We start from the raw sequence: 26,982 nt of genomic DNA, 5'->3' as shown, positions 1-26,982 counted from the left end.
CAGGGTTTCAGAACTCGTGGTTTATTGACACGTGAGCACAGTGCCCCCTGGGAGGAGACCTAGTTTCTGGCCCCCTCATCCTGGGACTCATACCTGCAGACAGGGGAGATAGCCATCCCATCTCGGGACAAGACGCCCCTCGCAGAGAACACCCCTCCCAGGAGCCCTGCCGAGACGTGCACAGATAAACCCTTGGCAAGGCTGGCATGGCGCATGAATGGCAAAGCTCGGCGCATTTGGCAAAGCTGCGGAGCCTCGGCGAAAAGCGCAGGCCTCCTGGGGCTGCCTCTCTCGGGCTACAGGCAGAACCGAACCCAAATCAGCTTATTTTGCACAGGCCCAGCAGGATTCCATTGCGCCCCTGTCAGGGCCAGGCCGAGGGACCGCCGGCGCGGTACCCCAGCCCCGGGAATACTGCTGAGGTAGCCGGGCCACCTGTGCCCGGGACTCTGAACTGGCAGTGCGTGGGAAGGGGTGAGGGCTGAGTGCTGGCTGGGGAGGGGAGGAGGAGAGAGGGCTGCGGCCCAAGGCGGGCTCGGGACCTCAGAGAGCCTGTGCGCCTCCAGTGGGGCCTGCCCCCATCACTGTCCCCCCTAAAGCACACCCCTTTCCTCGTCCTGGGTGCTGAGGACAAGCTGGGTCAGGGCGAGCCCGGCTGTGCCCTGCCCCTCTCCATGCCCCTCTGCCTCACACCTGCGGAGGGAGGGAGCTGAGCCTGTCTGCTTGCCCCACCCCTGCTGGCTTGGAATCAGCTCTACCACAGGGCCTGCTCTGGGAGCTTTCGCGTTCCATATGCGGGGCTAGCATCTACGGCTCCATTCTCTTCCAGCCCACTTAACTGTAAGAATAGACACTAATAATACTTAATCACCCCTCCCTGCTAGCAGTTGGGGAGGGCTCCCGCGGCACTGGCAGCAGCTCCCCAGGCTTGCCCCGGGGAGCCCCGAACCTCCGGCATCACAGATTCAGCGCAACCCTGCGCCCTAGAGAGGAGACACCGAGGCCCAGGAAGGCTCCATGACTTGGCTCAGCTCATACAACGAGCTAGTGGCAAAGCTAGGATTTGAGAAGGGGATCGAGGCTTCCAGACCTGGGGGCCCGGTTAGGGGCCTTTATGGGGCTGTGGTCTGAAGAGGAGGTGGGCCAGGGCTTTCAGAGGCTGAAGACGCCCAGTGGTTCCCAGTCCAGCCCCGGGCAAGAGGAAAGAGACCTCTATGCCTAGGTGCTTGCACAGAGCTGGTGTCCGTGCAGGAGGAAGGCAAGGGTGAGCGGCACCAGACCACGGAAGCCTCTGCCAGAGGGGAGTGGTCACTGGGACAAGCCTGGAGAGATCTCCTGGTAGAGCCTCGAGCCAGGGCATGAATCAGGCCGCTACATGGTGAGATCCAGGCTCCACGGGTGAAGCCCCACTCTTGGTGGCAATCACGGAATCAGACTGGCAAAGAAAGAACAACAGAAGTCCACGTCTCCTCCCTCTGCTAAGCTCACGCCCAGGGGCAGCCAGGCCGGCAGTGAAGGGCTGGGCCACATGCTGCCTCTTGCCAGCCCTGTGCTGGGAAGGGCCAAAGAGGGGGCTTCGGACCCCCAGAAAGCAGCGGGGCCTTCAGATTAAGTGGGGCAATACCAGGTCCTTGTTGGCTCCCACCAAACCTCTGAACTGTGGCGACCATTTCCATAACGAGCCTCGGGCGTGGCACCGCCCGCATCACCTGAGCTTCTTCGGCCCCACCAGGGGGTGAGGGGTAACCGCTGAGCCTGCGGGGGGCATCTCCCACTGCCCCACTGCCTGCCCTGACCTGCCTCCCTCCCTTTCTGCTGCAGGGTCCACTTGCCCGGGCGGGGGGCGGGGGGGCTTCCCTGGGGTGACGAGGGCCACCGAGGCTCCCACTACCCACCGCGGCTCCCACTACCCACCGCCTCTTCGGCAGGGCCCCCCTTGGTGCACTGGGATCAGGGTCCTCTCTGTCCTCTCCTAGCTGGGGCCTGGTGCCAAGCTTCTCCTGCTGCCCACCTCCCAGTGACATTCTCCAGAAGCCTCAGCTAAGCCACCCACTGGTGTTCTCAGACCTGGAGGCCTGAGTCCTTCCCCCAGGGACCCCTCTCTCTGGGCCCTTGGCCTCCGCCTGGACTCTACACCCAGCCCTGCCACTTCCAACTGGACACCCATGCCATATCCGCCTCACTGGATCGGAGTAGCCCGAGTCACCCAAGTTTCGTGGCTCCCGAGCCTCCCCTGCCCAGAGCATGCCAGGGAATGTAGAGCTCTCCCCCAGGTGTTGGGCTGTGGGCAGAGCAAGGTGACAGAGGGGGCCAGCCGTGGCAGGCTGGAGACAGGAGGAAGGGTTCTGGGGGCCATGGGGCAGGTAGGCAGGATAGGCTCCAAACAGCCTAAGCCCCCCCTCCCTCCCGCCCCGCGCTGCTTTGGGACTCGCCAGGGCCTCTAAGTGTGTTTCCCAACGAAACCAATTTGATTACTAACACAAGACCTTCTAGGACATTCCAGTCAAATGAGGAGCCCGCTTCATGGCGCTCACTCCGTCCCTCAGCCTGGGCACCAGCCAGAGACATGAGCAGCAGGGCCAAGGTGTGGAGGGAGGCTGGTGGGGCCCGGGTCACCCCGAACTCTCAGAGCCCTGAGGTCTGGCCCAGGCCACACAGCACAGCCTATGCTCTTAGGGGCTGCTTTGCTAAGTGTCAGCAGCAAATGGAATCACAAGAGGCGGAAAGAACTCATCCGGGAAGAATTCTAGCCAAAATCATGCCACTATAACAAAATAAATCCTGCTTTTGTAAAAACGGAAACATGCCTAGTAGAGTCCGTCCCAGTCCAAACCCGTCCCAGGTTCTAGCCTTTACCTAAAGCTGTTTAAGGCACTTGAATGGCTTATTAACACCACCTGGAAAAGTTTTTGTTTCAATCCTGATTTAGGAAAAAAAATTCAGTAATACTGCAAAAGAAGTTTCTTCTAAAAAAAAAATCAATACTTAAGTTTCCTAAGAATAAAATAAATGCTAAGCTCTGCTTAAGTTATGTGACACAAGGTCAACTTGGCACTGACGAAACAAGGACAAAAACCTGAAATACTGCTTCTGAGTCAGACTTCCCTGGGGGAAGAAAAAGACCACAAACAAAAAACACACGTGTCATTTCTCTGACCTTCCCCTCCCTGGGTGTGTGCGGGCTGGGAGGGGACCACTGGGGAGGCTGGGGCCGCGAGCGCCCACCGCAGACCAGATTCCTGGTGCTCCCTCCTTCCCAACGGGGCCGCTCTTCCCGCTCTGGGAAGTCGGCTTGGCAGGCCAGGACCAGCCAGGCGCATCTACAGAGAGGAGTCCTCCCTGGCCGCAGCTGGGAGGACTCAATGAGAAACCTGTGCTGGACATCCAGGCTACACTTGGAAATGTCCATCGCCCCTGGGTCCGCCCGGGGCCTCACATGCAGCGCCCAGCTGCCCCATGTGTGTGCCTGGCATCTTTGGTCTGGCTGAGGGCCTGTGCCTGTGGCCTCTGGTCCTGCCCCTACCCAATGGGCCTGGGAGAAGAGCTGCTCCACTTCCCAGGTCATCTTCTCTTTGGTGAGGTCTCTTCCCTAGGCCTCCTTCGGGGATCTGGGCCATCCCACCGCCTGCGCGAACAGGGCATAAATAACAACCCCCCCAACCAGTGCAGTTCCACAGCCACCAGGATGGACTGATGCAAGCAGCACAGGGGACTCGGGGCCCTGGGAAAGCACTGTGAGGGGGGCACCCGCCTGCCCACCGCCGCCAGTCAGGTCCTAAGGCATCTGAGGGGGAGGGGCATGGGGTGGGGGCAGGGGGCCTGCACCTCCTAGCTTCTCTGGGGAGTGTTGGTCTCTGGCTCTGAGAGGCCAGAGGGCACATCCCCTGCCCCCTGGGCCCCACCCTTCAGTAGGTCTCGGGGGTCCCTGAGGAAGACCACCATGACCGTGATGTTGTCGTGGGAGCCCCGCTCCCGGGCTGCAGCCACCAGCTCCTCGGCAACCTGCAGCCCGCTGCCCTGCTGCCTGACCAGGTGGCTCTGGACGAGGCCAGCGACCTCGTGGTGGGGGACGACATCGAAGAAGCCATCACAGGCCAGCAGCAGGTAGTCCTCGGAGCCCGTCAGCTCCCGAGAGGCTGAGTCCGCCTCCCCTGACACGTAGGGCTTCTGGAAGACGTCCCCTGGGCATGGGAGAGAAGGGCCTCATGTCAGAGGGCCGGGCTGCCCGCTGCCGAGTGCCATCCCACCAGGCCTGGGCCTCACCGCGGCCACCCTCCTCTGACACCCGTGCCCACTGGTGAAACTGGATAATTTCACGCGGTGCTAAGGGCTCTGAAGAAAACAAGAGAGGGTGATGTGGTAGACTTATTCTGGCCAAGTTAGGGCCCAGCCAGGCCAGAGGTCAGCCCGACAAACAGGCTCTTCCAGGGGAGCTGGGTCCAGAGTCGGAGAGGGGAGATGGCTGAGGTAGAGAACCTCACTCTTCCTTCCTTGTACTCAGGTCTGTAGGTTTTCTCCTCAGGACACTCTCCCTGGGACCCCACATCCAATCCACTAGCAAGTCCTGTTGGCTCTGTGTTCAAACCTCTACTGGAACCCACCGCCCCCTCCTCATACCTTGCCCAGGCCCGCGGGTCCCCTCCTTCCACTCCTGCCCTCCAAGTGTGCACCAGCCCGAGCCGCTTCCTGACACGCAACTGCCCGGGGTGTCCCCCTCCGTGCAGGAGCCTCTGCTTGGAGAGGCCCACACTGCCGCCTCCCCACGGCGGTGTGTCCGGAGACCCAACGGCGGCCGCAGCAGGGAGAAGGGCTCTAGGGCCGGTGCGAGCCCGGGGCGGGAGGGACCGGGGCCTCGCGGAGCTCAGCAGGACCGGAGTGGGGTCTAAGTACCTGGGGGAGAGGTGTGGCTGCCAAGTCCCAGTCTGAGGCCCAGCAGCAGCACGATGCTGAGAAAATAGGATTCCGGAAGAACAGGATTCTTCCTTATTTTTTTTTTTTCCAAGATGGAGAAAAGAATCAGCATGAATGGGGGGAGGATAATCGATAACCCTCATTTATGCACTATTTGCAAATGACCTTCCAGCACATATAGCAGATATCCAAGGGTCTCCTCGTAGGTTTTTCCGGGCAACCGTTTTTAATGAGGCGATAATCGCATACAACTGAAACGGGGATTATTCGTGTGAGACGAAGTCTCTGAGGTGCTTGCACACGCGCTACCTAAATTCACCAGAGGCCCTTCAGTCTGACTACACGGCGCCACAGACCACACGTGCTTTACCAGCACAGGACGCTGCTGTCCCCAACAGCGGGTGACCCTCGGGCCTCAGACAAGAGGCCTTGGTCTCCCGCCCCTCGCCTCCTTACCGATGGCTCTGGACACGGCCAGGGTCCCGTTGACTCTCCAGCAGTCCATGTGAGACACGAAGCCACCCAGGGCCTCGATGCGCTCCTTCTCGTCCTGTGGGGGACAGCCGGAGTGGGGGCCGGGGCCGGGCGCCCAGCGAGGCTGTGCCAGCGGAGATGCGCTGGCTTCCGAGACCGCGCTGGGAGCCGCAGCCCGCGAAAGACGCCCAGAGGAGGCATCAGGAGAACGGTGAGAAACCATGAAGGAGCCGCACGTCCTCCTCGGAACGCAGCACGGCCCCATCAGCTAGGACGCAGGCGCAGCCAGAGCAGCCACGGCCGCCGACCCCGCTGCCTCCCCTTTCACTCGGGGGTGCTGTCCCCTCCTTGCAGGTCGCTGTGTGTGGCCACCTGGCAGGGCTGGATGAAACCTGAACCAGGCCCTGTCCTTTCTTGAAGTCCCCCACCCGCCTCCCCCGTGAAGTGAAAGCAGCACTGCCATGTTGGGCACCAGGGGACCGGCTTCCTCAGCTGGGAGCTTCCCATGCCCCACGGGACAGTATCTGCCAGACAGCCCAGTCCCCTTTCTCTGGGACCACCTGGAGACGGTCTCTATGCACATACAGACCCGCTGCAGGGAAGGAGGGAGGGGCCACACCGATCTCAAAGGCTGGGTCTCCCATGTGGTTCCCTGCGGAGGAGGCGGCAGTGGGACTCGGAAGGTTTGCAGGAGCCCTGAGCTGCCTGCACGGCTCCCTCTGGGCCTGAGAACCCACTGTGGTGTGAGCAGTGCCAGAAAAAGGCAAAAAGGATCATGAATGGGAAGGGAAGAAGGAGGAAGGAATAAGCAGGTGGAGGGGGAAGAGAGACCCAGAAGGGTCTGGGGAGAGGCAGGTGGATATGCTGGCTGGCTGGCTGGCCGTGCTCTTTGCCATGGTGCCACATGGCAGGGCTCAGGCAGTGCTCCGGAAAGGCTGCCCGGAAAAGTCCCCGCTGGGTCATCAGAGGTGGCACAGGACAGCAAGCCTGCAGGGATGTGGGCGGGCAGGAAGAGGCCAGGCACCCGGAGCAGAGGCTCGCATCTAGTCCTGACTTAGACCACATCTCACCTGACTGCCCATCTCAGGGTAGGACGGTCTGCCAGGGAGCAGATGCCAAATGCCCCAGTGCTGCGGTGACAGTGGAGGGACACAGGACAGCTGCCATTTCTCAGCTGTGTACTCTGGGCAGGTCACTAAACCTTTCTGAGCCTCAGTCCTCTCCTCTATACGATGGGGAAAGCGTATGTAGGAGGTGAGGCCAAGGAATGCTGTCATTCCTAGCTGTTTTGGTGATCAGTGCCTGACACTCCCTGCAATGCCTTCCAAATCTAGAAACCACAAAAGGACAGCTCCTTTCAGTTACATAAAAACCAACGTGTCTACACGGCAAAAGCCCATCAACATAGACAAAGCAGGGGGCTATTCGCAAATCGCCCTGCAGACAAGGAGCTGACCCACAAATTGATAAGAACTATAGCAATGAGGGGCGCCTGGGTGGCACAGCGGTTAGGCGTCTGCCTTCAGCTCAGGGCGTGATCCCGGCGTTATGGGATCGAGCCCCACATCAGGCTCCTCTGCTGTGAGCCTGCTTCTTCCTCTCCCACTCCCCCTGCTTGTGTTCTCTCTCTCGCTGGCTGTCTCTGTCTCTGTCAAATAAATAAATAAAATCTTTAAAAAAAAAAAAAAAAAGAACTATAGCAATGAGCCAAGGACAAGAAGGAAGGGCTCTCCAAAAAGGCGATGGAAATGATCTCCAGTGTTTGAGAAGACGCTCGGCCTCAGTCCGTAAGACAAACGCAAACCCAACAGCCACCTGCCTTCCTCTCAGACTGGCAAGAGCCTGCGGGTCTGTGGGACCATGGGCAAAGGGACTCCAGTGGACACACAGCCCGAGGGGAGCAGTGCGGCAACCATGCCAGGACTGCCATCGCGAACATTCCAGCCCCTCTATCCCACTTCTAGGAGTCTGCTCTGTTGATGTGCTGGACCCTGAGCAATGAAATACTGTACTAAGTTATCCGTTGCTGTCCTGTTTTTAGCATGAAGAGACTGAGGGAGTCGCCACGTCCACAGACAGAACTGGGGAAGAATGGAGCTCCAAGGAGCCCTACGGAAGGGTGGGGACACTTCCCGTGCTACGTGGAATGCCGTGGAAGGCCCATCCATGTGGCAAAAGCCAAGCGGGGACAGGGCACACGGGCATTCCCCAGCATGCGAACTCCCTGCTTTCCCACTTCAGGAGACAGACGGACTGGACACCTGTGAGATGTGGTCCATGGAGGAAGGTCACCCTTGTGTCCAGGTGAGGACCCCAAGGCTCAGACAGTTGAGCGGCCTCAGGATCCCCGCGAGCCTCTATCCAACGAAGCCCCAAACCTGGTTCCTTCTGACCCTGGCTCAGCATCACCTCCTCACTGGAGCCCTCTCCCCCCACAGCCCAGGTAGCCGGCCGCCCCTGGCCCACATGCACAAAGGTTAAGACCCTGCCCTCTGACCCCACTTCCTGGGCTGCCTCCTGGGTGAGAAGGGCTCACTTGGGACTCTTGGCTATTAACGCCCCAAGCTTTAGGGGACCCCCCCCAACCCCTGGCCACTCGAGTCACAAGGACCCTCCCTCTGGAGGAACACCAGGAGCTCCCTAGGAAGGTGGTCCAGGGCCCGTTATTCGTCGCCCACCTGACCATCCGCTATCTTGCGCGGTGCAGCATGACGGGGGCTGGGGCTGTCCCAGGCAGAGAGGGAGGGGGCCCTTACCTGTCGCTCAGGTCTGTGCGGTTCCATCAGCTTCACCACCTGTCCCTGCTGCACCAGGATGACCTGGGAGTCCCCGAGCCAGGCGACGTGCAGGGTCTTTCCGGCGATAAGCGCACACACCCCCGTGGTGCCGCTCTGCAGCCGCTGCAGGGAGAGGGGAGCAGGTCGGCCGGCTGCCGTCCAGACTGACCGACTCCTGGAACAGTGCTCAGCCAGGCAAAAGGAACGGACTGCTGAAGCATGCAAGGGCATGAGGAGTCTCCTGAGGGTTCCGCTGTGTGGCGGGAGAGCACAGCCCGTGTGGTCCCGTTTGCACACAACTCGAGAGAGCACGGGCTCTACCACCGGTAACGTCTGAAAGCAGACGAGCGCTTGTCCGGGGAGCACGGGGGCAGGAAGGCGGGGTAACGAAGGACAGAAGACACTCTCCGGGGGTGGTGGATACGTCCGTTACTGTGGTGAGGGTTACACAGCTGCAGACAGAGGCCAAAACCTACCCCACTGCACACGTCACTTGTTATTGAACCAACCGTACACTGTACACTTGTGATGCGTGCAATTTTCTCAATGAAGCTACCTTAAAATAATAGGACCCTAATTTGAATACCTGCTTCAGAGTATTGTCACTCTGGGAGGTGGCCCGGGGTGACCGTGGCCACGGGGCCTGAGGCATGTCAGTTTTTCACCGGGCTCCCGCTTGACAGTTCTAGAAGCTATATGGTTTTCTGTTAAGAGGCAAAGTCTGGCTTTGCTGACTTCCGCTGAGGTCTGTGCTCAGAGCATCTGATGACAGTGTACCCCCTTCCAAGTCTCCCGCTGAGACATGTCAACGGGGGCAGGTCCTCTGAGCTCTCTGGGCCTCAGTTTCCTGATGTCTAAAATGGACACAATTTTAGTAGCTACCTCGCAGGGCTGCGGGGAGGGCCCCACGAAAGTTCTGCAGGTGAGGTTCAGTGGGTGTAAGTTCACAGAGGAGGGGTCGGGTGCGCTCTTTCAGAAACAAGTGCCTGCTCCCTACTTGGCTACGATTCCCGAGGAAGGAACATGCCTGGCGGGCACCAGCAGCCTGCCAAGACCCTGCCTGGGTGAGCAAGGGGAAGGGGGGCCGTGTATTAATCACGGGTTTTATTTTCTATATTTTCTTCTTTAAAAAAAATTTTTTTTAAGATTTTTAAAAATTTTAAGTAATCTCTACACACAACATGGGGCTCGAACTCACAACGCTGAGATCAAGAGTCTCACGGGCTTCCAACGGAGCCAGCCGGGCGCTCCTATTTTCTCACGCTCTGACAAACTGGGGTGCTTGCTAATCGTGGAGAGAGTGCCCCTCCCAGGATGGGCCGATCACTAAAGATAGCAAATGTCTCCCCCAAGCACACAAACTTCATGCACGAGCCAGCCGGTCTGAACGCATGTCCTCAGCCCCGCGTCTGCCTCTCGTGCCCGCTCTTCCCCCTGGCCTGGATGGCTGGGGCAGCCCCGGTAGCCCAGAGCCCACCCAGGTTACTCAAACTATCCCATCCTCCACTCGCCGGGACGCCTGCGCTGCCTCGGCCTGCTGCGCCCAGGCCTCCGGGTGAGGCCACCGGGAAGGCTCCACCATGCGGTGCTGGCTCCCTCTGCCTCTGGACCAAGCCTGGGGCCTCCTCTTGGGCACTGGAAGTAATAAAACTCCTCTGCCAAGGGGGCCTCTGTGCCTGTCATCTTGCCACACCGGATCAAAACAGAGTCCCTGGGGCGCCTGGGTGGCTTAGTCGTTAAGCGTCTGCCTTCAGCCCAGGGCATGATCCTAGGGTCCTGGGATCAAGCTCCACATTGGGCTCCCTGCCCCACTGGGGGCCTGCTTCTTCCTCTCCCACTCCCCCTGCTTGTGTTCCCTCTCTCACTGTCTGTGTCTGTCAAATAAATAAATAAAATCTTTAAAACAAAAACAAAACAAAACAGAGTCCCCCGCGCATCCAACAGGCTGCCCCCTGTGCGGCCGGCACCCCCGTGTGGCCAGCACCCCCACCAGAGCGGGGCAGGCGTCACGCTGCTTCTGCGCAGATGTACAGCCGGCCTCCCACTACCGTAAGAATGAAGTCACATGATGACCGGCAGAGTTCAGCGGGGACCCTGTGACACCACCAAGGGCTCCGTTTCTCTCCCTCTGCCCGCCGAGCCTCTCCGGTGGAACGGCTGCTGGCCCACACTGGCTCTCACCTCTCGCTTGGCTTTCCAGAGGAACATCTCATCGGTGCGCCGGAAGGCTTCTCTGAGGGCTCGGGCGGGGTCCTCGGGCAGCTCGGGCTGGCGGGCCACGTTGGCGTGCACGTGCACGGCCGCGTACCGAGCAGCGTCCACGCCGCCGTGACCGTCGAACACAGCGAAGTAGGCTCGGTCCACGGGGTCCTGGTGGCGAGTGCAGTGGGAGTCACACCGACCTCGCCCTGACCCGGGCTGTCACCTAAGGCTCCGGTCTGGGGGGTGGGGCCCGGACGCTGATTGGGGTGGGTCTAGAAGAATCAGCATGGCCTTGGCCATCAGCTAGGTCACCCTGACTCAAGCACTTGGGAGCAGCAACGCTTGGAAAAGGACAAGCCTCCAGAGCCTCGGTTCACCTTCTGGAAGGAGTTGCTGGAGCATAAAATGAGGGAAGATGTACCGGGCGGCTCCCGGGGCCTGAGACAAAGCAGGGCTTGCAACCATGAGGCGAATGCGACGCCTGGGGCCTCCCCTTCTAACAGGCTCAAGCAGATCATTCCCTTTCCTCAGTCCCTTAGCTGGGAAAGCAAGGTGGCGGATGGCTGCTCTGGCCCGTGGGTCGGGCCTCCGCGAACCCTGCGAGGCGCTCGGCCTCACCCCCGTCGGAGGACAGCTACAGGCATCACTCCTGTCTTGGCTCTGCTCGGAACCCCGGGGGCCCCTGCCCCCTACACACGGCCTCCTGAGCTGTTCTGACTGGGGCCCGGGGGGAGGAGCACTGGAGGCCGAGCACTCACGGACAGGCCAAAGAGCTGGTTGAAGGCGGGCAGGCACACGTGCCGGTCCTCCATCTTGCGGCGGGTATTCCGGATGGCGTGCACGGAGACCAGCCACTGCCGCTGAGGGACCCGCGCGGTCAAGGGCACCTGCTTCTGCCACTGGCTGCACACTTCCCAGAGCCGGTTAAAGAAACTTCGCGCCAGGTCCCTGGCATCCAGCACTGAGGGGCGTGACAGAGGACTGTTAGGGAAGCACCGACGCGGGCCAGCTGGGCTCCGCTCGCTCTGCCTGCCCCCTTCCCCGCAGCCCCTGCAGCTCTCCAGACAGCGCCCACCACAAGCCCGTGAGCCCCGGGGCCTTCTGAGCACCCCAGCCTGGTCAACCGTGCGTGACAGCCTGTGTCGGGCTGGGCAGTATGGACAGGAAGGAGCCTCCCGTCCTACACTGAGCAACTCCACTCATGGGAGTCCACCCCAAGGAAACAGCCAGAAACACAAAGATAATTTCAGGACGAAGTATAAAATCATTTATAATTGCACATTAATTAGAAGCAATATATATCCAGTGACAGAGTAAATTATGGTCTATTCTCTTGATGAAGAATTAAGCTGCTATTAAACATGATTTTCACAACTAAACACGCAACTGCCACACGGCCCAGCAACTGCACCCCTGGGCATTTATCCCAGAGAAATTAAGACGGCGTGTGCACAAAGCCCTGTGTGCCCCGGCGTTCACAGTGACTCCACCTGTAACAGGCAGAACCTGGAAATGGCCCAGACGGTTTTCAACCCAAGAGCGGGTAAATCATGCCACGGAATACTACTCTGGGAAGGGAGGGAGGGAGGAAGGAAGGAGGGAAAGGAAGAAGGAAGGGAGGAAAGGAGGGAGGAAGAGAGGAAGGACGGGAGAAGGGAAGGAAGGTGCTCCTGGCGTGGTACAGAAACCCAGATAAATCTCCAGAGAATGATGCGGAGTGAAAACAGCTTATGCCCCAAAGTTACGTACTCTATGATTCCATTTATAGGCATTCTTGAAATAGGATTAAGGGTTGTCAGGGTGGGACAGGAGCAGGGTGGCCACAAAGGAGGGATCCTTGCAGGATGAAACTCCTCTGTGTCTTGACTTGATCTTGACTGTGTCGAGATCCTGGCCGTGAGGGTTTACTACAGTTTTTAAGACATTACCATCGGGGGAAACTGGGTAAAGGACGCACGGGATCCCTCTGTGTTATTTCTTACAACAGCATGGAAGCCTATGGTTATGTCTGAGTTTAATGGAAAAAAATTAAAGGGTAAAACAAAAATGGACTTCTGAAGAGCGCGTGAGCATGTAAAATGCTTATGTCATGGTGTTAAGGAAAAACGCTAAGAAAAAAAAATGTCACAAGAAAAAGGAGAACAGAAAATCCCACACACGCTTTGATCACGAGATCTGAAGAAGCCTTCAGCCGCTTGGACCAGAAAATGAAAGGCGGGAGAGCATACGAACAGAATGTCAGCAGTGGGTCTGCAGGTGGCGCTTCTACAGGGGATGTTTTTGCTCAAGAATACTTTTTTGGTGTTTTCTCAATTTTCCATGACAAGCTTTAGCCCCAGGTGATGGGTTAAAAATATGTCCACAAATTCTTTGATGCTTGATTGGGAGCCCAGTTCCCTCCCCTTGAGCGTGGGCCTTAGAGACATGCTCCTAATAAACAGAATCAACTAGAAGTGACCACGAGCTGCTTCCTAAGAGGTGCTGTGGCTCCCACCTGGCGCGCCCTCTCTCCCTCCCTGTCTGTCTCTGTCTCTCTGGTGAATCACCGGCCCCGAGGGAAGCAGCTGCCACGGCGTGAGGACACTCAAGCAGCCCCGTGGAGGGTCCACACGGGGAGGGACTGAGGCCTCTTGCCAACAGCCAAGTGACCGAATCCCTTGGAAATGGAACCTCCGCCCCACGGCCACAAGCTCAGGACCGTGATCTCATGAGAGACCCTGGGCCAGAACCACCAGCTCACCGGCTCCCAAATTCCAGACCCACAGACACTATGGGATAACAAATGTTTGTTTTAAGCCGCTCAATTTTGGGGGGAATTTGTTACGCAACAACAGGTAACAGTCCCTACAACACACACAGACACACACGCCCCCAATCCTACCTAAACATGCCTTCTAAAGGAAAGCTTCACAAGGAGCTAGCAAGGAACAGGTCCCAAGGAATTCTCAGGTGGCGTGCCTCAGAGGCTCGGGTCATTTCCACACACAAAACCCTCCCGGGACTCTTGCTGGCCCAGGTGCGTGAAGCAGGGACAGGTGAGTCAGGGCCAGTCACCTAGGAGGGGGGTTCAAGGGCAGACTCTGAGGAGAGTCTCGGGCCACACTGGAAGGACTTCGAGTGGGGGAGGTGTTGGAGAAGGACGAGCTCCTGCCCAAAGGTGGAGCCCGCGGAAGAAAAGGAGAGGGGCAGAGGCCAGGGAAGGCAGAGAGGGTCTGTGAGCACCAGAGGCCACGGAAGCCATGTCTGAGGGAATCCACACATCAGGGCGGGGTGGGGTGTCTAGAATTGGCCACTGCCACCACACCCAGGACACAGGCGCCATTCAGGTATTTGGCAAGAAGTGGGAGACCAGCCGGGCTGGCCTGAGGGGCTGTGGCTGCAGGAAGGCTCAGCTCCAGGAAGACAGGTCCACACGCGATTGGCCCAGTGAAGGCCCTGCCAACAAGCCAGAGACCCCTCGTTCAGCTGGACTGCACAGCGCTGCCTCCTAGCCTCCCCCTCCTCTCCTCTCTGGACGGCTGTGCGCAGATCATGACCCAAGCTGAAGGCAGATGCTTAACTGCTCAGCCACCCAGGTGTCCCTGGGCTCTGCTTGTATTAGGCCTGAAGCGCCCAGGGAGGCACCGGGCGCCGTGTATTCTCTTGCTTTAGGTTGTGCTACCATTTCCGTCTACACGTTTGAACTTGAATTTCAGCTTGAGCAAAGGCAATTACCACTGACAATGATAAGCAATGGATAAGCAGAGGGAGAATCGGCTGGCTCACTGACTCCTGATGCCTCTGGCAGGAGACGCCTGCTTTCCCGGCTGAGGGCCTCATCCTGGTGCCCACAGGACCAGCTCACTGGAGAGGGGCCGGCTGGTGTTTCCACATGACCCAGCCACAGAGAGGTCTTAGCAGTGGTGCTTATAACACCCGCCGTGAAGCCAATTTTGCAAGAAGGGCTTCAGGATGATAGATTTTACTGTGTTCTGCTCCAGTGACAGGGAGAGCTGATCAAGGCTGCGAGCTCAGGCTTGCACGGAGGGCGGGGGCAGGCTGTGATTTCCTCCTCCCTGGGGCCCTCCCCCCTTCCCTGGCCTACAGGGGCCCCCAGGTGTAGGGCTCTGCGGGTATCAGCCACCACCAGGGGCCTTCCCGCCAGCAGGTGGCGCTGGTTTCCCGCTGGGACTCTGGGGTGGGGCACTCCCTTTGTGGGGCTTTGCAGAGGACAATGGCTGCCAGTCACTGTGGGCTGCTGTCTCCCGCACCTTCCAGGCAGGAATGCGAGGCCCTGCTGGGATGGAATGTGGGCAGGGAGCCACGGAAAAGGCAGGGGACACGGATGAGAACTCAGCATGTGCTGAAGCCGGGCGTGGGTTTGTCTTCTTGCTCCCCCGTCTGTTCCTTGCTTTGCCCTCACGGCTCGCACTCATGCTAAGCTTAAAGTAACATAGATAACAAGTATGGGACAAGACGGAAGTAATCATATACAATATATAAATGGCCCAAATCGACAAATTATAGTCCCCCCGGATCCTCGATTTCGCTTTTCCATGGTTTCGGGTACAGGCAGTCAACTGTGGCCTGGAAATGGGATCATCAGAAGGGATTGTCAGAGGGTCACAGTAGTCCAGCGCTACACTGTAATGCCTACGTCACTCACCTCACTTCATCTTACCACGGAGGCATTTTACCATCTCGCATCATGATCAGAAGGGTGAGTACACACTAAGATATTTAGAGAGAGAGAGGACCACCTTCGTATAACTTATTACAGTATATCGTTATAACTGTTGTATTTTAGTATCAGTTATCGTTAATCTCTTACTGTGCTTAGTTTATAAATTAAAGTTTATCATAGGTGTGCGTGGATAGGAAAAAATGCAGTGTATAGAGAGTTTGGTAGGACCTGCGGTTTCAGGCATCCCCTGGGGTCTTAAAACGTATGCCCCTCGGATGAGGGGGGTATTAGGAAAGTGAAAGAAAGACATGTAAGGTTCACTGCCCATTTCCCCGGCTGTGCGGGGGGCTTGGGGCGCGCCCCGCTAACCAGCACCCCCGGAGGAGGCCGACCACAGGCCCCCTCGGCCCCTCCCCGAGCCAGCTCTCACAGGCGCCGTGGAGTCTCCACCTGTCGGGTCCCGAGTTGGAAGAGCCCGGGCAACAGGCCCAAGCGCTGGCATTTTCTACCAGCTGGACCCTGAGGCCACCCCCGGGAGCCGGGCGCACGTCACCCTCCGGACTCCCACGCCGCCCTGGGGCAGTGTCGGCTGAGGCGGAGCAAGTGGGCGACGGAGCTGCCACCTCAGCTTCCTCCCACGTAGAACGGGAAAAGCATTATTCATCTCCTGGGCGGCTCTGCAGCTCAGTGAGATGGCGCCTGCACCCCCCCCGCCCCGACCTGGGGATGCAGCGGGCGCTGTCTCTGCATCCGGCTCGGCCGCACCGTCGGGAGCACGCGTGGGCGCTGCCCTTCCGCGGCCCTCGGCCACGTGCTGCCCACCACCACCCTTCCACCGGCAAATGGGAACGGCAGTGGCGCCCAGGTGAGCCCTGACATCCCCTGAACTGGCACTCCCCCCCCCCCACCCCCCTGCCCCGTCCCTTGTCTGGCGGGTGAGTGTGTCGCCTGCTAAGCCTCCGGGCCAGACAGGGAAGAGAACTCACAGGTCACAGGGGCCTTCTCTTCCTCGTCATCATCTTCCTCCTCCTCCTCCTGCCTGGGCAACTTCCTGAATTCAGAAAGGTCCGTCTGTAGCAGCTGGGAAACCGCCTCGTGGGCCAGAGATGAGGCAAGTGGTGGCGGGGCGCTCCTGGGGACAGGGACAAGGAGTGAGGCGGAGCGGGCGCCTCAGCAGAAGCTCGTACCCCAGTGCATCCCCGAACGATCCAGATGGAGACCTCCTCTCCACTCAGGGAGGCGCCACAACGTGCAGCAGCAAGGAACTGCTCGGCCTCTGGGCCTCGGGGAGCTGGGTGGGACATCCACTCGATGCCATTTCCCAGGCCCTGAGCTACACCAGACATGGCTCCCTTTGGGGGCTGGGGGCTGGTGGGGGGAGAAGATGTGTCTGCGGGGCCCTGTGCCTGGGCTGCACAAACCGCCCAACGTCCAGCCTGATGACGGCTCCTGGTCACCAACACCAGCTGGGGCTCTCCAGAGTTTCAGGGGTCTTATGAGTTGAATTGTGTCCGTCAAAGTTCCTATGTTGAAGTTCTAGCTGCCAGTGCCTCAGAATGGGACCTTATTTAGAAGGACACAATTAGTTACAATGAGGTCGTAGAAGAGTGGGGGGGGGGTCCCCGATCCAGGAACACTGGTGTCCTTATAAAAAGGGGACCTCCAGACACAGATGCACACAGGGGGAGCGCTCCGTGAAGATGAAGGCAGCAGCTGGGGTGATGAGCCAGAAATCACCAGAAGGAACCAGCCCTACCGATGCCCTGATCTTGGACTTCCAGCCTCCAAAACTCTGAGACGATACATTTTTGTGTGTAGGCTGCTTGGCCTGTGGTGCTTCCCATACCACATCCACGGAGAGCCTTCCCTGGCTCCTCTGCGCTAAGGGTCCATTCCTCCGCTGCCCCTGTACCTCTAGGTGCACCTGACCCCGCACCTGCCTCCCCCCCAGTGGGAACCTTTCACAGGCCAGCCCTCGCGTGTCTGTCCCTGAGGGCTGGGGGCGCACGCCCAGGGTAGCCAGGGATTCTCTGCTGGGGAGACACACCTAGCTTTTCCCTGAGGGCAAGGACCTCCCAACAGCCAGGCAAATGGGTCACTTCCCTTTGGGGGCTGGGCGTCCACAGTGTGTCTATAGATGGTCTTAGGAATCTACAGGGATGAATCTGTGATTTTTTAAAATGAGAGGGTGACTCAGGGGAGAGGCCTCTGGACCTGCCTTTGAAAAACCACCAGCCAAGACATGAGAAATGAGTTCCCCTGCCATTTGGGGATTTCCTGCTAATCACTGGGTTTTCCTTTTTCACAGCAGGGAGAAGGGGCACTGTTCTCTCTGCTCCTGGGGAGGTAGTGATGTGGCTTCCTGCAGGCCTGCAAAGGCCACCGGGGCAGGGAAGCAGCTTCCGGCCCTGGGGACACAGACAATGCCTGGCCTCAGGCCATAGGCCTCGCTTCCTAGATGTGTCCTCCCTCCCCATCCAGGGGATCCCCCCCACCCCCCACACACCCTCCAAGCACTCAGGCCCTGCAGCAGTCAGGGCTCCTAAAGACTCCGGAAGATGCCACAGTGAACAGAAGGTGTGTGCAAGGCCCAGGTACCCAAGAAACACTCTAGTTCCACCTACTTTGGGGTTTTCAAGTTTGCAGCCTAGCAGCCGAGATGAAAATGCAGAGGAATAATTATAGCGTAAGGTGTGCACTGCTCGGGGACCTGAGATGGGACACAGAACCGCTAACAACAAGGGGGAAGACAGGCTGTAAATCACTGCACCCTTGAACTTGGTGATCTGACTTCCCAACAGTCTCAGGAAGGACACCATTTACAATCTGAGAAAATGCCATGCACCCTATGCTTGGGGCCCCTTGCGCCCAGGGGCCTACACGTCAGCCGCAGAGATGGGAAGCAGAGGGACAGGAGCTGCCAGGAAGCTGCCAGGAACGTCTGTGGGGCTGCTCCTGACAGTCGGACACAGAGTCGACAGCGTGTGATCACACGTGTGAACACCATGTCTGCACAGGGAAGAAGTACTAGAAGAGAGCAAGAATAAATTCATCGAGATGAGTAGAAAACACATGACTTTAAAATATGTTTTAAAGGTGTTTTCAGATGGATCCGTTAGGGAGCTGACAGGAGCCATGACTCTTGGCCTCTCCCTCATGGCTAATGGTCTCAGGCCTGCTCTGCCATCCCGCTAATTAACGGGGGGGGGGGGGGGGGGCGGAGGGGCTCAACATCTGAGCCCAGGACCTGCCACCAGGGCCTCATGGGGCTCCACGTCACCTCAAGCAAGTCCTGCTTTTCTCCTACACGTGGCCTAAGACACCTGCCCTCCAACATAAGTAAAAGTCCCTCACCCCAAGGCCCTGCACCCTGCAGACCCCTCTAGTCAGACCCCTGACTTGTCCAGCTCAGGCCCCTCCCTGGGCACGAGGGCCGGTCACCTGCTCCTGTTACTGCCCGGCTACCCTCCTCTTCCTCACCTGCTTCCATCTCCACTGCCGTGGAGCAAAACCAGCCCCACCTTCTGGGATCCTGCCCCTCTGGGCATGTCCCTCCTCTGTGCCCTCTCCTCCCCCCACCAGTGGACTGACTGCTCACCCCCGTGCCCCTCCCAGGCCTGGCCCTATAGCTTCTCCCTCTTCTGACTCTGAGCCACCAGCCTGGGCTCTCCTGCCTCCATCTCCAGGTCACTTCCCCTTCTCCCTGTGCACAGGTCATCTCCGGCACAGCAGGCACAATGCTGGGCGCTTTCATTCTCCCCAGGCTCTGGGCTCACGCAGGAGCAGCACGGGCACCAATCCTCCTGGGCCCGCACTTCCTCCCACCGCCCCTAAAGCCCGCGCAGGAGGCCAAGTGGCTGCTGGTGGGGCCCTGAGGAAGGCGGAGCCCCGGGAGCCCTCCCCTCCCTGCCCCTCCCCCGAATCCAGCAACTCAGGCCTATTCTGTTCCACCAACTCACCTTATGCCACCTGCCTCTAAAATATTTCCTCAATGCAGGACAGAACAGTCCCGTAACAACCTCTGCACATGCCACACCCTAAAGGAACATGGTCACCAGGCATGTCGTCCTGAGGTCTGTGGCGCTGTGGGGCTGTCAAGATGGACCAGGCCAGCTCACACTGACCTTCACACTCAGGGACCCGGGCTCCCACACTGCATGGGGTAAGAGTCATGAACTCTGCTGGATCCTAGCAAGCAGGCTTTAGGGGGGTGTGCAGGAATCGAGCTGACCTGCCCCGAAGGAAGCACGCTTAGGGACACTAACATGCAGTATGCTGAGGCTGGGGGCGTGGTCTGACTTTAGGGGTGACGCAGTGACTAGGGACTATGGGTCTGGTCCCCGGGGAGGGACGAGGTTCAGAAAGATACTGCATAGGCCGCTAGCCTTTCCTGTCTGTTGCTTTCTCCCTTCAAATCTGCTAAGCCTGCTGTGTCTCATCTCTGTGCCTTAGCTGCCTGGCCCCTGAACAGGGGACACAGCACCACCAACCTCTTGGGTCACCGCGACTAGGGCACACAGCCTGGCCCTGCCCCACCCTGAGGTCTCAGCCAGTCTCTGGACCTCCCTGGATTCTGCCTCCCCATCTGTGAACTGAGACAGAAACAGGATTGACTGCACCTGTATGGGTTGGACTGTGTTCCCCCAAAAGAAGTCCTAACCTGTAGGGGCTCAGAATGTGACCTTATGTGGAATTAGGGTCTTTGCAGGTGTAAGATGAGGTCATAAGGGAGCAGGGTAGGCTCTTGATCTCATAGGACTGGTGTCCCTCCAAGAAGAGAAGAGACCCAGACAGGGAGGGAATGCCACGTGAAGAGAGACGCACAGGGCGGACACTATGTGACAACGAAGGCAGGGCTGCAGGGACGCCTCTACAAGCATCTTCACGTGGATGCTGGCAACACTGGCAGCTGAGAGAAAGGCCTGGAACCAGTTCTCCATAGCCTTTGTTTGAGAGAGCGTGACCCTGCCGACACCTTGATCTCTGACTTCCGGCCTCCAGAACTATGAGATAATCCATGTCTATTGTTCTAAGCTGCCCAGCCTGGGATACTTTGTGACTGCAGCCCTGGGGAAGCTATGCAGCCCCGTCACAGGGAAGTAATTAGGGAGCAGAACCGGCGCAAGGCAGGGCATGTGGGGTGAGCGGCAGCTGCGGTCAAATTCGGCAGGAGGCACGTGTTGTCCCCTCCTGACAGGTCCGCCACCTACCTGCTGCTCAGGAAGCCCATCGCCAGCTCGGCCAGCTCTCCCTCCACCTCCTCCCGGCTCAGCACTGTCCCCGGGAGCTTCCATGGCACAGGGCTCTCTAGACTCAGCGGCGCTGGGAAGTCGCAGAGGAAGGCGTCCAGGAAGCCTGGGATCTCCTCTGCCGGCTGGCTGCTCTGCTGGGGGGCTCCAGAGGCCATGCCCAGAGCATCCCGGGAGGTCTCTGCTGGGATTCCGGGTGGTCTTCCCTGAGGAGAGACGTGAGGGTCAGAAAACACAGGGGGGATCGGTGCCCTCACCCCACAGTGCTGAGTGTGTGGTGCCTTACTTTCTCTCCATCTCGAAGCATCATGCAGCAGGTGCCACACCAAGCCCAGGGCCTCAAGGCAGAAGGGCAGGGTGACTGGCCTTACAGAGTTCAGGGGACCCAAGTAAGGGGGAGCAACAGCCCTGGTCAGTGTCCGGACATGGTTCCAAGAGGGGGCGCTCGGAAGCCCAAGAGAAGTGGCTTCAGGAGACAGAGCTGGGATCAGAGGCCACATGGATGCCCTGAAGGAGAAGTGACAGAGAAGGCAGGCCTGTTCCTGGTAGGGGATGGCTGGCGTGGCCAAAGGCGGGCAGGAGGGGACACTGGGGGCCAGGCCACTGAGGCATTAAAACAGAGCAGGTAAAGCGGTTCAACCTGACCCCTTGACAGCCAGAAGGTGAGGAAGTGATGCCATCACGTCTGTCAGCCTAGTGAGCAGAAGGGATGCCTGTCAAGGGAAGAAAAAGGGCCTGGATGGTGCCGGCGCTGGCCCTGGGATGTTTTGGATGTGGACAAGAGGGGGAGTAGGAAGGGGGCCCAGAGCCTACAGGGCACCCCAGGGCATGGGCAGAAGAGAAGCCAGGAAAGTTGGGGACACCTGTGACATGTTCTCTCCAACAGGAAGACTCCTGGGCCTCGTGAGCCCCGGCTGAAGAAGAGGCACCAGGGACAGCCCAGGCCACTGACCCCACTACTCTGGGAACTGGCTCCCACCTTTCAGGCTCTTCCTCCCCCAACCTCAGGAAGGCCAAGGGCTTACTAGCTGCCAGGCCCTGGGAATTGCCCATAACAACCCTGGGAGCCAGGATGAGCCCCCATTTCACAGATGGGAACACTGAGGCTGGGAGAGGGGCAGCCCTTTGACAGAGAATGGATGATGGGGTCCAGGAGGGATTCTGGAGCCTACACTCATCACCATCCCACCCAGCTCTTCTCCCACGAGGTCTTCACTCACACCTGGCTCCCACTACATCCTCCTCCCCAAGGTGGGCCTCCAGCTCCTCTCCCCCAGCTCAGGACCTCCACGCATTGCTAGCCCACCCACTTCCCTCACCCTGCCCCCCAGGGTTCATGGGCCGGCGAAGGCCTGTCTATCAGACTCCTACATGGCCCACCTGGACTCCCGCCTCTCATGTTCTGCCCTCCAGACCCAAATGGTCCCAGAGCATCTCTCTTCTGTGATACAGCCTCCCCCATTCGCTCTCTAGGCCCCCCTTCCTACCCCACACCCACGTGCGCCACCCCCCGACCACCAATGCTGAGCACAGGCCCTTGTCTTGCCCATTCCCCTCCAGCTGGTGCCTGTTCCATCTGAGCCTTCCCAGGGCTGGGGCACCCCCAGGGCCTCTATAACATCCAGCTGGGAAGTTTGCTTTGGGAGCAGTAACAGATTGACTCGAGGGTCCAATCCCAAGTTGCGGGAGGACAATGTGGGGAGCAGTTTCACTGCCCATCCCCTCCCTGAGGCCTTCCCGGTTCCGATGAGTACAGGCAGGGAGAAGGCATGGGAGAGACTCTTCTGGAATTCCTCATGCCTGCAAACGTTACCAGAGAGAAGCAGTGGACAGGGGTTGGAAATTGGAGGCTGAAGGGACCTGCCACCAAGAGGAGGGGTGACAGCCTGCCCAGCGCCCACTGAAGAGCACCCCCATGGGCACGGCTGCCCTTGTCCAGAGCCACTAACTCAGCACAAATCTGTGGCAGAATGAAGAGAAAAAACACAAGAAGAGCACAGGCTGAAGGGGAGAGGTGAAGTTAAGTGTCCAATCTGGGAAGCACCTGCGAGGACAAGGGGGGGTAAATGAAAAAAAACAAACCTACAAAACCTCTCTCTTTCAGAGATGTGTCAAAAGTTGACTTTTTAAAGCAGACACAGAAAGAATACAGAAATCAGGGCACTTATGATGGAAGGTTATGGGGACGGATTTAAAATCACTGCTATCCTCCATGTTTACTTACCAGTAGAAGTAAATACAACGCAGCCCCAGGTTATAAAAGGCGAACAGGTAAAAAGATAAAGAGGGCAAAATAAAGAAGCAGAAATCAGGACAACAGCTGGTCGGACAACCGAATCATAACCACAAGGGTAAGACTTCGTGAAATGGGGTGATCAGAAAAGGCTGGGAGCCTCGTGGGGGGTGGTGAGGGTCACCCGGGGAGAAGGCAGGCTGGCAGAGCTGCTGAGTACGGAGAACCAAGCCAGAGAAAAACAAGATGGTGTGAATTTCCCAGCAGGCTCCGACACCCTTCGGCAGAGAGAGAGGCCAAGCCACCTCGTCTGCTTGCGAACAGCGCTGGCCTGTTGCTGAGGGGAGAGAAGCGTGAGCAATGCGGAGCTGCCCTCCAGCAACAGCCGGCGCTCTGGGGTGCAGAACAGGGCGGGGAAATGCCCAGAAACAACCCTCTGCAGGCATGCAATCTTCGGGGCGGTGCGTGTGCTCCTGTGTGAGTGTACGATGAAGACCTGAACGAGAGGAGGGCTGGCTCACTGACCTCCCAGAGTGCACAGGAGGGCCCTGTTTGAGGAACCCTGCCCCCAGAGTAAAGCACAGAATGCAAGACCCTTTGCCTGCGACCTCACTTGCTGGTGGCATGTGCTCGGTGCTTTGGAATGCGGGAACCTCCTTGGGATGCTGTTTTCTGTGCCAGGAGCTCCCCCACAGTCCGCCCCTTTCCCTGGGGGTCGGAGCCCCTCCTCTCCGCATTGCTGCCTCCTTGCTCTGCCCTGTGACCGCTGCCAGAGTTGGGCACAGGCTGGGACAGCAGCCCGTGACACGACTGCTGAGTAGGGTCGGGGGAGGGGGGGCGAGGGGAGGGGGAGGCAGGCGGCGCAGGCGTGACAGTGCTTGTGTGCACGCTTGGCCTGCATCTGCCGGGGTGCGGGCTGCCCTGTTCTCGGGGCCTGCGCCAGCTGCCCTCCTTCGCTAGACAGGCGGGTGGCCCAGAGCCATCTTGCCCGCTGAGGACCAACCGGGCTTGTTTCTGCAGCAGCAGGCTGAGGCGAGGGGCAAGGGGAGCAACCAGGACACGGCTTTCCTTCTCTGGAGCCCAGCTGGGGTAAAGACAAGAGTAAGTGCCTTCCTTGCCCTTCGTTTGTTCAACGAACTCTGAATCTGTGACATAGGCCACACAGAGAGGAGCAAAACAGTCCCAGGCTCCTGGGGCCTACAGATAACAGCAGGAAGAGGACAGGACGGAGGGATTCCCAAGGCAAAGGGGGGTCCCCCCGAGACAGCCCTAGTGCCAGGAGGGGCAGGGGGCTGTGCCGTGGTCCTGAGCTCTTGCTGGACCAATGGGGGCGGACAGGGGCTTGGGGACAGAAAGCAGGATAAGGTGGTGGGAGATGAGGCAGGGTGTCCAGGCGGATACAGTGCTCTGGGGTTCTGGGGAGGGGGACTTGCCTGAGTCCGGGGGTGGGCAGGGGAGGAACAGTGGGCTGCCAGCCCCCTTGTCACCTGCCTCCACCAGATGGGCCGAACGTGGCCCGGGTCCTCCCGGCTCCCAGAACGATGCTGCTGTGCACTGGGCATCATGTCAGCCATGCAGTCAGCTCACACCCGCCAGGGGCCCCCGACTGCCGACTGCCGGCACCAACAGCACTCCTCCGGCCTCTCCTCTTTCCACCTCCCAGCAACCTGTTGTCACTATCCCCAGGTGGGGGTCATGACAGGTGGGGACTGCAGGGGGGAGGACAGCAAAAGAACCAAGCAACTCGTTCAAAGTCCCTCGGTGGGGTTCACACCGGAAACTCAGACTGTGGAGCCTGGCTCCACGCTGCCACGGAAACCCCACCCACCCCTCACTGGTCACCAGCCTGGGGGATTCAGTCTCTCCTGCCCTCTTCTTTCACTTCCATGCCCCTCACCTCCGTGCTCCTGTGCCTTGCCTCGTGGCATTCCATTTTGGCCCCACCCCACCCCCGCACCTCTGAGCCAAGCCCTGCTGTACAGTCACACCTTTGGGGTCCAGCACACTGTCTTCCATGTGCTAGATCCCAAAGAAAAAAATATTTATTTTCCTCTAGCTTATCAGTTTTGATTCATAAGCTCAACCAACGCATATCTGTACAACTGCCTTTTTCTTGATTTTTAAAAAAAGATTTATTTATTTGAGAGAGAGAGAGAGCACGAATGGCTGGAGGGGCAGAGGGAGAGAGAGAATCCTCAAGCAGCCTCCCGGCTTAGCGCAGAGCTCAACCTAGGGCTGATCCCAGGACCCTGAGATCATGACCCGAGCCGAAATCCGGAGTTGGCCGCTTAATTGACTGAGCCACTCAGGCTCCCCAACTGCCCTTTTCTAGATGGTATGGACAAAATACTTGCTGAAAGTCCTGCTTGACTTCAGAACCCAGGAGTAAAGCAAAAAACAGCAATCCTGAAGAAAGGAAACTGCATCATCATTACAACAGTATTGCCTTCCTTACTAAAAAGGTTTCTGTAAATGGAGAATCTTCTTTATTCACAAGTAACCATGGGGAAGAATATGGTGTCAATTTTCCAGATCTTTGACTACACATGTATCTTTTTTCTTTTTAAAAAATGTATGGTAAAATACGCATGACATGCAATTTATCGTGCTGCCCATTTTCCTGTCTCCAGTTCTGTGGCATTAAGTACATTCACACTGTTGTGCACCCACCACCTTCTACAGGCTTGACTTTCTCACTAGAGGCCCCGCTCCTGAGTCAGGAAGCCCACCCGTCCTCTCAGGTACCAGCCCAGCCCTCTGCATGGCAGCTGGCAAGTGTGATGGTGGAGGGAAGACGCTGGCTGCCTTCTGCCACTGCCAGTGGGTGGTGTGGGCTGAGATAAGCAGCCTGAGGCCTGGCACCTTCAAAGAGGAAGTTAAGATATTCTGTGGAGAACAGTGATCCGAGGGAGAAAGGTTTTAAAGACAGGGATGGCCTCAGGAAATATCTCAAAGGAATTCTACAAATGAAACTCTGTGGAGGTTTACAGCTTTCAAAGTGGTATTCAAAGGGGTATTTGTTTTGTTACTTCTTGCACAACTATTCTGAGAAGTACATGCTGTTAGGCCACGTTGCAGATGAAGAAACAGGCTCGGGGAGGGTAAGCCACCAGCCTAAGGTCACACAGGTAGGAAATGGCAAAGCCGGACTCACATGAGGCCTTCTGATGCCTTTTGTCACTTCCAGCTTGGTTATAGAAAGAAAAGAGTGAGATCTGACAACAGGCCAGAAGTGAAGGGCGCCTGGGTGGCTCAGTCAGTTGAGCGACCAACTCTTCGTTTCAGCCGGGTCGTGATCTCGGGGTTATGAGATCGAGCCCGGTGTGGAGCCCTGCATAGGGCTCCGTGCTCAGCAGGGAGTCTGCTGGGGTTTCTCTCTCCCTCTCCCTCCCTCGCTCGCTCTCTTTCTCTCTCTGAAATACATAAATCTTAAAAAAAAAAAAGAAAAAAAGAAAAGAAAAAGAAAAAAGGCCAGAAGTGTGCTAGAGATGACCTCAGAGTGTTGGCCTTACATTCTATCTCCCATGGTGGGAGTACAGCTCGGCCCACAGAACCTGCCCCAGGAAATACCATGAGGACATGTGTCACTCGGCCCATGTCCTGGGGGGCGGAAGACTGTGGGGGAGGAGTCCATCACCATCAAATAGTACTGGCTATGTGTTAGGCCCTGCATTAAAATCTCTACAATCAGGTGCCATTTCTCCAACGGCACAGAGGTTAAGAGGCTTGCCTAGGGTCACAGGGCTGCCAGTGGTGGAGTCCATCACCTCCTTGCCTGAGATTTCTATCTCACACACCTAGGGCCGAAAGTGCAGCAGCCCAAGCATAGCATTCGCTTTCACTAAAACACTGGCTTTTCACTAAACCACTTGGACAAGGGCCATGGGTCGGGGCAGGCCATGGGGTAAGGGCACGTGGGCAGAGATGTGGACCGGCAAAGGGGCAGGGGCTGGTAGGTAGGGGTCAGGCAGTGGGCCCAGCCCGGATGCTCCTAAGAACAGGAGCTCGGCCACGGGCAAATGGGGGCACGTCACCCCTCAGCATCCACTCTGCTTCACCGCCCTCCGTTCCCACCTGGCCTTCGGCTTGGCCACACCCCCGCCGGCCCCTGGCCCCCTGAGGTCTGCACCCTTGCCTCTCTGGCCCTCCAATTCTCTGCCTCGGGTTCCTCAGGTCTTCAATTGCTCCCTCCGCTCTTCAGCCCCCCACTCGGCCCCTGAACCCCTTGCGTCTTCCCATCTCGGCCTCCCTGCCTCCCCAGCCCCCCTATTCCGCACCCTCCAGTTCCTCAGCGCCCCGTTTCACCCTATACGCCTCAGGTTCCCACCTGAGCCTCACTCCAGCGCGGTCAGCCCACCGGTCCCATGCCCCGGGCTTCCTCACCCCCGGGACCCCCAGGGCCTCACCTGCTACTCCGCCACTCCGGGCCGCGCGAGCCGCTCCCGGCCGGCCCCGCCCACTTCCCGTCCCCCG

General features: G+C 58.5%; 1 protein-coding gene across 2 annotated transcripts; it reads right to left on the bottom strand.

The window, feature by feature from the left end:
- PPM1F (protein phosphatase, Mg2+/Mn2+ dependent 1F) lies at positions 1–26,982 on the bottom strand. Of its 2 annotated transcripts, none has more exons than XM_026487879.4 (8): positions 26,916–26,982; positions 20,238–20,482; positions 16,014–16,159; positions 11,123–11,325; positions 10,344–10,532; positions 8,142–8,285; positions 5,368–5,461; positions 1–4,181 (listed from the first exon to the last, which is right to left on the bottom strand). In XM_026487879.4, exons 2-8 carry the CDS (start codon positions 20,432–20,434, stop codon positions 3,829–3,831), a joined length of 1,326 nt encoding a protein of 441 aa, XP_026343664.2. In that variant the 5' UTR covers positions 20,435–20,482; positions 26,916–26,982; the 3' UTR covers positions 1–3,828. The 2 variants fall into 2 exon arrangements, with proteins under 2 accessions (XP_026343664.2, XP_026343665.2); XM_026487880.4 differs by lacking the exon at positions 26,916–26,982 and adding an exon at positions 26,837–26,860.

Source organism: Ursus arctos, unplaced genomic scaffold (assembly GCF_023065955.2).
Source record: "Ursus arctos isolate Adak ecotype North America unplaced genomic scaffold, UrsArc2.0 scaffold_34, whole genome shotgun sequence".
Lineage (NCBI taxonomy): Eukaryota > Metazoa > Chordata > Mammalia > Carnivora > Ursidae > Ursus > Ursus arctos.
The sequence above is the reverse complement of the archived record's forward strand: the minus strand, read 5'-3'. Positions and strand labels throughout refer to the sequence as shown.